At 43.1% G+C, this 13,034-nt stretch overlaps 1 protein-coding gene across 1 annotated transcript in view; it reads left to right on the forward strand.

The window, feature by feature from the left end:
• The window catches only part of ror1 (receptor tyrosine kinase-like orphan receptor 1), a 122,586-nt gene extending 116,145 nt beyond the window's left edge, over positions 1-6,441 (forward strand). The window contains exons 9-12 of the mRNA XM_061078648.1: positions 1,898-2,077; positions 3,256-3,483; positions 4,170-4,534; positions 5,730-6,441. Of these exons, the coding sequence (XP_060934631.1) occupies positions 1,898-2,077; positions 3,256-3,483; positions 4,170-4,534; positions 5,730-6,441 (1,485 nt within the window). The remainder of the gene's footprint in view (positions 1-1,897; positions 2,078-3,255; positions 3,484-4,169; positions 4,535-5,729) is intronic.
• The last annotated feature ends 6,593 nt before the right edge of the window (positions 6,442-13,034 follow it).

The raw sequence follows: 13,034 nt of genomic DNA on the forward strand, positions 1-13,034 counted from the left end.
CTTGAGTTCAAGACATTGAGATATTGTTCACACAACAGACGGTAAAACCATTAAAGCTGTGTTTCCCAGTGCAGGCATCTAACTTCCATAACTATTCTAACCCGTTTTTAAAGGATTTGTAAAGTTGTAAATCCTCATGTGAAACAGTAGTTTATGTTTATTATTGTGAATATGAGTCTCTGCTCCTCAAGTCTACAACTTACTCTGGGATTAGGCTGCTACCCAGCAGGCTTTGCTACAGGGTCACCCAGGGGCCAGTGCCTGTGACAATCCGTTTAGACACACATAAACACACACGCACACACTCACACACACAAACCTGCGGTGATGTGAGGAGGATCTGAGGGTTTGGGTGTGGGGAGGAAAAAAGGGGTGAAACAAGCCTGTAACTAAAAACATCTGCGTCTCTCATAACAGCAGCAGGCCCCCACACTCTTTCATACACACACACACTCATCGCCCCCCCTCAGTGTGTGTGTGTGTCTGTGTCTCCTGCTCACCGAGGAATTTCTTGAGTTCCTGGAATCTGAAAATCTCTGCCAACCTCTCCTCACCTTTTATCTTCTCCCAAGTGCAGCGACACACACACACACACACACACACACACACACACACAAGACACACACACACACTAGACACACACACATTCACACACACACGCACACTCACACAGAAATTCCGACTCCTTCTGTTTCACCTGCACAGTTCAAAAATATGAGAGTTTAGCTGGACTCACTGAGGATTAACAAATATTGGTATGATAATAACATAATATGATGTGAACCAGACATACGGGTCACAGCATTTATGTTTCCAGATATGAACCTGTATGAAAACCTTCAATTTACAGAATAAACAATACAGAAAAGATCTGTATTTATTAACTAAAGTATATTTATTACTTGTTTCAGGATAGATTAATAAATGGATGAATGCACTTTATAGATCTCAAACCAACTACCAGTACTATATATTTGTTTATATTTGTTTTTAGCTTTTATATATATCAAGCTTCCAATATTTTTTTTCATAATAAAGGTTTGATACCAACTTTTTCTACTATATATATCAGCTAATATATTGTATTGGAAATATTTGACCCTCTAATATCAGCATCAACATCAACCCCCAAAAGTTTTGAAACAACTGAACACTTGATTTCTCCTCCTATTCATTATATAAATTAACTCAGTGTGACAGAGTTTTTGATAAAACAGTTTTTAGAGTTGTGTAGACATGAGGAGATATAGACCATCACCAGATTGACCTTTTCCACTCAGACTCGTTGTCTTTTTCCCTTCTCCCTCCCGTGATCCTTCTCTCACAATGTGAATCCTCCTTGTTGGCGTGATGTTTTCCCACTGAAACACCGTTAAAGCTCCACGGTTCAGCTTAGCCTCGTTGGATTTAGCTGAACAAATAAGCCTCCAGTTCTCCTCAGACTGAAAGAAGCCGGTGGCGTCCCTCCTCACAGAGGAAGCTCCGGCTCGCTCTGTTATTCCTGCTGCAGATTCTAAAGTTTTACTGGAAAATAGAACTAATTGCTTTGTCCTAAACGCTGCTAACATGTCAGATAAATCACACGTTGAGGCGGACAGATTTCTCGATTTTTCCCACATTGCTTTCCAAAGCTTCGGGAGTCATTAGGGCGCTGACGTCACCGTCTGATTATGACAGTTACTGCATCAACTCCCCAGATTATACTTTTATTATTTTACATGCACACAAAACACATATTTGGTGTCATATCTGGCAGTTTGCCTGCATGGAATTGGGAAGCAGCGATGTTAACTTCAATTTTTCAATAACGGGATGATTTACTGTAATGTTGTAATGTTTCTACCGCTGATCTCATTCCTCCCTTTTTCTGTTCCCTCTTTTCCTCTTCCTTCTGCAGAGTAAATCCAAGGAGCTTCCCCTGTCGGCTGTGCGCTTCATGGAAGAGCTCGGCGAGTGCACCTTGGGGAAGATCTACAAGGGTCATCTGTATCTGCCCGGCATGGACCAGGCCCAGCTCGTGGCCATTAAGACCCTGAAGGATCTGTCCAGTACGCAGCACTGGGGCGAATTCCAGCAGGTACAGGATGAATCCCCTTCACTCAGGTTTTACTGCCTCCAATCCTGCATCATTTAAAGAAATACTGGCAGTGTAGAGGGGTCGGTTTGCATTTTGTGTCTTAAAAGGGAGGAAAATAATAACATATGCAGCTGCTCTAAATAGCTTCTAACTGGTAAATGTGTTTAAAGCGGTTTAAATAAAATATGACACTAAACTACTGCAGCTGTAAAGGACTTTTTTCCCTTTGGAAGTATCAATCCTCCCACAATACTTGCAGCCCGACTTGTTATATTTCCTCAGAAGGTAAACGTGGCGGCCGCTGGGAGACCGTGCGGCTGGAAATCACTCGACGCCGGATGATTTCTGCTTGAAATAGCTCCAAAAATAAACTGTAGCTCCAGACAGGCCGGTCCAGATAAATATACAGATGTTCAGGAGGATTTGAAATAAATGACTTGTGTAAAATATAATCCTCACTTTTCCATTTGCAGGAGAGCGAAGCTGCAGAGAGCGTTTAAAGTCACACTACACCCAAAATCTGAGTTTTTAAAAGTGTGAAGTAGTGTTGAAAAGTGGCCAGAAAAAGTGTATTGGATATGATATCATTGATTTATCATAATAAATCAAAAAACTAAAGTTTCACGGCCAACTTTCAATACTTCAAACCCCCAAAATGCATTCTGATTGAGCATCACCTTAAAGTCTTGAGTCTGGACATTTTATATTCTATGTACTTCTGCTGCATGGGGTAGGCTGGCCAGGGGTGGGTGGGTAGTATTGTGGGTAGGGGTATATCCATCAGATTTGTGTTTATAATTGTATAATTGTACTGAGTACCCAAAGAAAACCAATAAAAAATGTTAAACATAAAGTTTTGAGTCTGCTGCACAAGTGTCACAGACAGAACGAAAGATGTACCTAGAAACTTAATTGTGAAAATACACATAATAGATAATGAACTTGAGACACAGGACCGGTGACACTTCCTCTTCAGCTTGCTCTCATTGGCTATTGCAGGTTTCTGCTCACTTGCCCAATCGCTGCTCCTTTCATACTACACGAGTAGAATCATAAATATCGCACATGCTTCAAATTGATAAAGCAAATCAGGCAGATAATCATCCCTGTGTGCAGCTGGCATCGCACTTTCTTTCCCGACTAATCTTTCTTTCGGTGTCTTTCTTTTCTTCTCACAGGAGGCGGCCGTGCTGACCGACCTGCAGCACCCGAACGTGGTGTGCCTGCTGGGCGTGGTGACCCAGGAGCAGCCCGTCTGCATGCTGTTTGAGTTCCTGCCCCAGGGCGACCTCCACGAGTTCCTCATCATGCGCTCGCCGCACTCGGACGTCGGCTGCAGCAGCGACGAGGACGGCACGGTGAAGTCCAGCCTGGATCACGGAGACTTCCTGCATATGTCCATACAGGTACAACGATCATACGAGAAGAGCTTGTAGGTCTGTTCAGTGCATAGTAAGATAGATAGATAGATAGATGGATGGATACTTTATTAATCCCGAGAGAAATTTAGAATAACCAGTAGCTTATACACTTAAACACCTCACTGACATACATACATAAATCACATACGGAGAACATATTTACAGATACAGGAATGGAATGCAATGATGTGATTGTGTCAGTGTCCAGTAGGGAAGTGTTCTTGTGCTGCTGGAGTGGAAAGTACAATAATATATATATATATATATATATTCGGGCTGGGCAAGTTAACTCGTTTCAATCGAGTTAACTCAAGTGATGAGTTAACTCGATTAATTATTTTATCTTGCATTAACTCAGGTTTGATTATTTATTGTTTTATTGTGAAAATCAGGCTTTTATTTTGTGAAAGTCTGTTGCTGACTGCTGCAGAACAGGAAAAAAGAAAATAATTGGCGGATAAACAATCGAGTTAACTCATCACTTGAGTTAACTCGATTAAAACGAGTTAACTTGCCCAGCCCTTATATATATATATATATATATAAAACAACGACAATATATACATATATAAATATATAAGAATATGTAGTGGTAAAGTACGTGCATGGAGCTACATCTAACATCTAACAAATCCTTAAATGATTGTATCTTTCTTACCACCCTGATCCAGGTGGCTGCTGGGATGGAATACCTGGCCAGTCACTTCTACATCCACAAAGACCTCGCGGCCCGGAACGTTCTCGTGGGCGAACAGCTTCACATCAAGATCTCCGACCTGGGTCTGTCCAAAGAGATCTACTCGTCGGACTACTTCTGCGTCCAGCCCAAGACGCTGCTGCCCATCCGCTGGATGTCGCCCGAGGCCATCACCTACGGCAAGTACACCTCCGACTCGGACATCTGGGCGTTCGGAGTGGTGCTGTGGGAGATCTTCAGCTACGGCCTGCAGCCCTACTACGGCTTCTCCAACCAGGAAGTGATGGAGATGGTGAGGAAGAGGCAGCTGCTGCCCTGCCCGGAGGACTGCCCCCCCAGGTAATCTCACAGCTCATAGAGGTTGATCTGCAGCAACAATATCACATGTGTTTGGAAAAGGAAGCAAACTTGCTCTCCGTCTTTCCGTTTCATGTGTGAGGAGGCTTTTTCTCAGACCTGGTTCAGACCTGATATTAACATCTATCCTAAGTGATGGGGTCAGAAGGGGTCAGTTCTCAGTACTGGTGTGAATGAACCCAAATCCATCCTCCTGAGATCAGATTAGGGTTGCAAAATTCCGGGAATATTCAAAGTTGGAAACTTTCCATGGGAATTAACGGCAATTAACGGGAATTAACGGGAATAAACTGGAAATGTTGTGGGTAATTTATACTAACTGTATTTACCTTGTCATATACAGACATAAATATGAACATTTTGTTTTGTCATAGGCTGATTTGAGCCCTGAGGAAACTTTGGGCACTTGACTATATGCTTCTGCGTCTTTGTGTCATTCTTAACATAGGTTCACAGTATTTGCAAATGTACACAGCCTTTCCTTCTACATTGGATGGGGTGAAATGTCTCCACACATGAGATAGTGCACGTGGCATTGTTCTGTAGAATAAGATGAGAGAAAAGTTTGTAAAAAAACACTAATGCAATGCCAGAGATATAAATAGTTAGCCAAACAATTGGAATCATATGTAAACATATTTTACAATTGATGGATAAATGAATGGAAATAGGCTAGATGAACAGATGAACAATCCTCAATCAGCATGCTAATATATTTTCCCCAGTGATATCATCGAAACTTACCTGACTAGTCCTGCACACTACAGCAGGCCTCAACAGCCCTGCTGTAGAGTGAAGGATGCTGGGAGTTATCTGTGCATGTGATGGAAGAATGCACAGTCACCTTAGATCAGATCACATGTTGCTCCATTCTAAAGTTAATTTGTGCTAAGCCACATATAAGGGACAGCCTCCGCAGCTGATTGTATTTATACGTATTTATACCGTTCATTCATTCACAATATTCGGAATATTTAATTATTATGTTTCAAATACACTTCCTGAAGGGAACAAGGCAAATTTCCTTTTAAAGCTTTAATACAACAAGACCATAATAATAATAATAATATTAATAATAAAGGCATTTGTTTTGTTTTTAATCAAAAGTAGTTTATTAAATTAATTTGAGGAAATTGCCATATTTTACTTTTAATAATCTAAATCTCTTGTCCCCCAGGTTCTATGGTCTGATGACTGAGTGTTGGCAGGAGGGACCAGGACGGAGAACCAAGTTCAAGGACATCCACGCCCGGCTGCGAGCCTGGGAGGGGCTGTCCTCCCACGCCAGCTCCAGCACGCCCTCTGGTGGCGGAGGCAACGCCACCACCCAGACCACCTCGCTCAGCGCCAGCCCGGTCAGCAACCTCAGCAACCCCCGCTACGCCGCTGCTGCCGCCGCCGCCGCCGCCGCTGGGTACCTGTACCCGGCCCAGGCCATGCCCACGCCGGCCCAGATGGCCCAGATGCCAGGCTGGGCTCCCATGGCCGTGCCCACGACTCACCAGCGCTTCATCCCCGTCAACGGATACCCCATCCCCACTGGGTACGCCGCTTTCCCTGCCCACTACGCCCCCCCTGCTCCGCCCACCAGGGTCATCCAGCACCACCTGCCACCTCCCAAAAGCCGCTCGCCCAGCAGCGCCAGCGGCTCCACCAGCACGGGTCACGTGAGCGGCGTGCCCTCCACCACGGGCTCCAACCACGACGCCCACGCCCCGCTGCTCTCCCACTGCATCATGCCGGGCAGCGGCGGGGGGGTGGCCCAGGTGTACGGACATCTTACCCAGAAGGGGATGGGACACCTGGAGCACGGGTCACACACGTCGGCGCTGCTCTCTGCGGATAACGACGTGATGATGTACGACACGGTCATCACCGCGGACCTGTAGACAGACGGACACTCAGACACCTTGAGGCCTCTCACCCAGTGACCTTCTTTGAGAATCCTCCTCTGGTCGGACAGGGAGCGAACAGAAACCGGTTCTGGAAGCAAGAGACACTGTCGCAGCCTCACGAGTATACACACACACACGGCTGTTTGACTTTTAAATGCCTTCCTGTTCAAAGCAAGTGTCCTCACCACCATGGTTTGAAAATGTCTTTATTTTAACCTCTGTGTAAATACGGTACATAAGTCCTGAATGAATGAAATACAAAGATATATATTCAAAAATAACTTTTTTTATTATGGAAAACACTTTAAAGGGGAAGAAGGAGCGAGTCCCTCCCTGTGTTTCTTCTCTGTGTGGTTCAACCTGACAGACACAGGTCAACAAGGTCGTGACCTCCGGGTCTGAGTGACTCGCTCCTTTCTGGACGTTGAAATGGAAAATAAAGTGCTGTACATCAAAGCTTGTGCAGTAAAAGAGAAGATGCATAGCGAGTGATGGAAGAATGAACGAAGCGGAGGTGTGGAGCTGCCCTGGAACCTTCAGCCTTTTCAGACTCTCACATGGGAACTGTCCATCGAAGCAGCTGAAAGTGAAACACACTTGTTCATCCTCCTTTTCAGAAATGACAACTGAATGTTCAACATGACTTTCTGAGACTTGGACACAGGCCTCTTTGCTTCTTTGTTTCGTTTTTTCGAATTTAGTAGTAAATTCTGCATCAGCCTCCTTTCATTCCTCTATATGAGGATCTGTCTCTGCCTCCCTCCATGATTTGTCTGTGATCTCAGTGTCTATACATGGATCTTCCAACCTGCCGGTGGATACGTCATCCAATCCCTCACGTCTACAAACGAAATCTCACACCAAACATTTTCTCCTATTGTAGATTGGATGTGATATTTTATTTTTCATTGTTGTCTAAATTGTGAAGGAATTTACAGATGTTTATTCACAGGGTTTTTTCGTCATATCTCTGTTTTACTTTCCTGGTTTTGTTTCATCTGGATTGTGCACAAACAAAACTCTGAGGACATCACACAAAGGAGGGAGGATGGAAACAATTAACTATCGTAACAACTAGTGGTAACAGTAACGAAACAGAAATAAAATAGTCCAACTGTCCCCTTATGAAGCCACGTTCAAATTCAGTACAACTAGATCTTTTTCTCACTTATACAAATATTTTCCCTGAAATGTCCATTAATTATTCTGTGAAATCAACAGAAATGTTGAAAAGCAACATATCTCAGCTGTGTTTACATCTTAACACATCCAGTGTCCAGGTTTGTGTGATCATTTGTGGTTTTGATGCGTTGTCTTGCCCGATCCTCCTGTGTTATGAAGAAGTGTGTTTTTGTGAATGATTAACTCTCTAATGCTGTCGTCACACCAGTGCTGCCTGATCTGTCTATTCTCATTTCATGATGACGGATGATTGCATCGCAGCAAACGGCTGAATATGCTTTTTAATACTTAGAGGACAGAATCTGCTGCAGCAACAAAACAGTTTGTGATCTCGGTAGTGAAAGGTAAAGTATCTGTGTAGGAGACAATCATTGGTTTGTTGAATGTAGATAAAAAGAAAGACAGTTTTCTGTTGACTTTAAATATTAAGTTTGTCTGATCTGTGATCTGATGTCACTTAAAGAAAGTGTATCCATCGTCCTTGGAGGGGTCACAGCCGAGAGGGATGTGGACAGTTCACCAGGTTACGTTTAGTTTGCCCTCAGATTCAAACTGAATATTGTAAACAGCGAAACTGATTGTCTGTAACTAGCAATATGAGAGGTTTAGACTTTTCCACCTTTGGTAGAGATTCGTTCCTCGTGTCAAATCCAAGGCCCAACTGTGCCCTTGAATTGAATCAAGCTGCACCATGTTGTTCACACTCAAGTTCCCTGAATGTGCCTGATATTTTATAAAGAAGATTATTTTATTATTACCAGAGAAAACAGGGAAAATGTCGAAAAAATGCTTCATATCCAAATCCGAACCAAAATTAGATTTCTAACTGCATCCTTCCACAGAGTCTGTTGAAATCCGTTTTGTAGTTTTTTTTTATGGTCTTGCTTTACAAACAAACGGTACAAAGTAAGAACCACATCTCCGGACTATATCTTGTTCTTGTGTTTTCCTCTGAAGCAGACTGAGCGACCCTGGCATCTGAGTGGGGACACATGTCCTCCTGCGTGTAAAGGAACGTACATGTGTGTGTAAAACTATAACAGTGCAAATAAACCACTTGTACACAAGACTGTGAATCCTGATCAAGTCTAGGTACTTTTGTATTTGGCCAAAAACAAATCGTTATTGTACCTTTTATTTTATTCTTTTCTTTTTCAACACAAAAGAAACCAGCATAAAGATCCGACAGTGTACCGATCAGAAGGTTCCTACCTTTTGACCACGAGAGGCCTTGTCTTTGTATTGTGTCTGAACATTTTTGCACAGATGTTTTGTATTGCAAAATCATGTATTAAATGATGTTGTTTGGTTAACCCTGAAGTCACTGATATGATCATTACTGTGGTAACAGCCCTGTGAATCCACTAGGGGGCACTAAACTACAACCTGCTGTGGAGCTTTTCATTGAATTTTCCCCTGAAGCTTGAATGACCACCACTGGCCAGGTGGTGGCGCCATTTAGCTGTAACCCGTAGTGTGGGTATGGGTTTGAAAACAGCTGGAAATAATATTAGTCCAGCTATGAATTTGGCCAAAGATGGAAAAGTGACTCAAGAATTGTGAAGCGCTGTGTTTTCTCTCATTTCCTGCTGAAAGTCACATTTTGCACAAGAGTATGAGTGTGTGTTTGTGTGTCTGTGTGCGTGTGTGTGTGTGCATGTGTGTATGTGTGGAACCACATGTTTTTATGACTTGTCTGCACACACGGTCCATGTGTAAAATGTGAGTAATTCACTCACCGTACACACACAGTTAAAGTTGTGTAATTACACAAACCATTTCCCCAAATTATTAATAGTGTTGTGAGTTTATAAATGTTTACAAGTTGTGACCACTTCAATCAAACTGGGATATTTTTAGTTAGATATGTTCATCCAGTGGGGTCGGGCCCCTGCTGTGGGTCACCAGGTTTAATCAGAGATGTCATGCAATCATTAAAGAGGTAGAAAAAAAAGAAATAACACAAATTTGCAATCAGTTCATTTTTGTTTCGTATCTTATAACTTTTCTCCAGACTTTACTTTTTGTTGAGACACAATATTTTCCTGAGGTCGCAAGCTTAAATGGTTGGGAAACACTTAAATACTTTAAAAGCGTATATATGCGTTTTATTTACAATTAGAACCTAATCGGAAATATAACTGAATACAAATGAATGTGAGAGTAATAAGAAGTTCTCTGAGAAACCTCAAGGAGCAACCTGGACATGTTGTCAGTGATGAACCCGGGGTCATCAGGTGTTTCTGGTCCTTAAGATCAGACACCTTAACCCAGGGACCAGACCAAGGATGATAAGCATCCCCAATTCAGCTAGCAGGTCAGCATACTTTGTTCTTTGTGGTGGAGCTGAAGCATAAAGTGCCATAAAACTTTTATACGTTTGGCACAACTAAATGAATGAACCTAATCATCCTCCTCTCACTGGTAGCTGGAGTGGGAAAGGGTGTGGACTGTCCCATTGCTCAAACCCCTCTGGTTCAGTGAAACCATAACTTCCTGCGACCAGACCGTGTCACCAATGGGACGACCACTCCCCCCCCGGCAGCCCCCAGGGCGCTCTCTGCAAGCTGAGGCCCAGTTTGGCCTTTTGAGTTCAGGCTAATGTCCTGTAATGAGCTCTGAAAGGAGAGGAGAGGCTGAAAAACAGAATGGACATGCTCAGAGCAAGAGAGACGGATGGATGAAGGAGACCGATGCGTTGAGAGGCTGATAGGGATTATGCTCAGAGCTTTAAAGTACAGTGATCAGGTTATAATTGTGTTTCCGCTGCATCTCGAGGTCCTTATGGGAACAACATGTAGAGTCAGAGGGATTCAGATGGTTTCCAGTTGTGGGGTCCGGCCTCATCTGGGCCCTGTGAACAAATCAGGACGACAGCTGAAGGAACCAAGGGAACAACACTCAGCTTTTCTTATTGAATGTGCCCTGCAGGTGTTTGGAATTACAACATTTGCAAAGCAGATTTTTAAAACTATTTTTAACATGAGTTTACAATCTGCATGTCCTTGTTGCATCCATTGTTTTCTTTTGTCTTCACTTCTCCAGGCGCACTGGTTGTCACTTAGTGCAATAACATTCAAACACGTCAGGGATCCTCAAAAACAATATCGTCATAGCTCCACACACAAAAGCTCCACAGGCCCTGTTTCAAGGCTGCAAAGCCGGGTGTGGTCTTTCCCTCCGGTGACCACACCCGGCTTTGATGTTTGGAGGTCATCAGGGGTTCAAGAGGCTCATATGGATTAGAAGAAGTCAGTTGATTAGTTGCTGAGCAGCTAATTTTAACAGGAATTTTGATTTATGTAATTCACAAGAACACAGGCCAAACATCCCAGTTTCTCAAATGCATGGTTCATTTCAGATTTCACTGAAAAAGAGCGATTTGTAAGATGTTAACTTTGGCTCTAGGAAAATTGTGGCGGTCAGTTTTTTTTAATGTTATCTGATATAATGTATCTTAATCTTATATTGTATAAAACAAGCATTTTAATGGATAAATCACGAAAATAATAAGCGGTTTAATGAAACATAAATTGACTAGAAGGGCAGTAATTTAGGTAAGTACAAAAAAATCCTGGATCTGACTGTTTGCCCAGAATCAGTTGAAAAAATAATCTTCCTCACAAATTTTTTGCGTAATCCTGCGAAATAAAATCTACACGGCTCGTTCTCAGAGAAATCCACGAAAATGTGTATCGCACTGTTCAAGAAAGTGAAGCAGAATTCCTGGATCTGACCCTAAATGACAAACATGAAGGCTTCCGCTGTGGTTTGCAGTTGAGTGAGTGAGAAGGGCGAGCGGGGGTGGGGTGGGGGGAGGGGTACAGTTTCACCGTCCTCTCGCTCTGTCATGATGCCGCTGGAAGCCTCCAACAAGCCCCCGATTGTTGGGGAACATGAGCTGTTTTTGTTCTTGGGCTGACAGGAGCTTGACCTCCGCTGTCCGTGCTGCCAGATACTGACCTTGGAGACGGGAAGTGAAGTGAGGCCTTTGAACGCTGTCAAGTGAGCTATCAGTGCCCGGCTCAACTTCCCCCGGGGGCCTTGACGGAGCTGGGACGGGTCGGGAGGACTGTGAAGACATCTGTCTGTCCCATAACAATTATTTTCCAGAGACATGTTGAAATCTTGGTTTTTCTTATGAATCTAAACCCTTTGTTTTAAGTTTGTTTTGTAAAGTACTGATGTGAAGTATTATTATGAAACAACTTTAGCATTTATTTCTGTACTTTGACAAATGAAGATAAATGGATTTGTATTTATATAGAGCTTTTCTAGTCTGATGAAGACCACTCAAAGCGCTTTACAGTACAGGTTTCACATTCACCCATTCACACACACATTCATACAGTGCATCTACTTGCAGCACTTTGTTATTCTATGGGGGGCTATTGAGGGTTCAGCATCTTGCCCAAGGACACTTTGATGGTATGCAGATGGTTCGGACTGGGGATCGAACCGCCGACCTTCAGGTTGGAGGACGACCACTCTACCCCTCAGCCACAGCCGCCCTAAGAAATCATAATGAAGCTGTTATGACTCAGATGTGGACGTCTCAGTCTTTTAAATTGTGTCTTTTTACCTTGACTCTATTTTATATTATAATTAAACCTTAGTTATTTGTGTCGATTGAATGCATGTTTTTTGTGAACATCCCCTGAAGGACACAGACACTGACCCCAAGCTGCCATAATTAGAGTGTCAACAGGTGGATGATGAGGAGCAGGCCAGAAAAGAGAGGAGACATTTACATTTCACCTGGGAGAAGCTCATAAAAGAATCAGCATATCTCCATTATACCTTTTCACCACAAATAGCTAAAAACAGCCTCCAGCCTGTAAACACCAACAGCCTTTGTATGTGGATGACAATGTGTTTGTGATATGATCTGCAGAGCTTTGATGAGGAGAGATGCTGGAGATTTATCCTCAACTCGCAGAGAAGCCTGTGATCCCTGAACCGAACCGAGAGCCGGGGAAAACAGAACGCTGCAAACGATCCCTCGTTATTCCAGCGTTTCATTCCTCTGCACACGTGGGAAACCTGGTGACTTGTTCTGGGAGTGATTCATCTCATCTGTATTTACAGTTTGCACCGTGAGGTTTGCACTGCAGTGTAAATATTATAATGATCCCCATTTCTCTATCACAACCGGTGATTAACAAAACAAACAGGGAGGTGCCGTGTGTTGATGGATTCCACTTTCATGGGAATCTTTGTTGGTCAAGCAATTAAGTAACACATAAAACCATGTATTCAAAGAGATTGAGGACAAGATTAATAACGAATGCAGTGCCGGCGACTTTTGCATGTCAAATGATTCAATGAGGATTTGCTTCGTCAGGAAGCTTTGTGTTGTTTCCAGCAGTAACACAATGATGCTCAGGTGCAGCACAGTATATTGA

The sequence above is a fragment of the Limanda limanda genome, chromosome 9, assembly GCF_963576545.1.
Source record: "Limanda limanda chromosome 9, fLimLim1.1, whole genome shotgun sequence".
Taxonomy (NCBI): Eukaryota; Metazoa; Chordata; class Actinopteri; order Pleuronectiformes; family Pleuronectidae; genus Limanda; species Limanda limanda.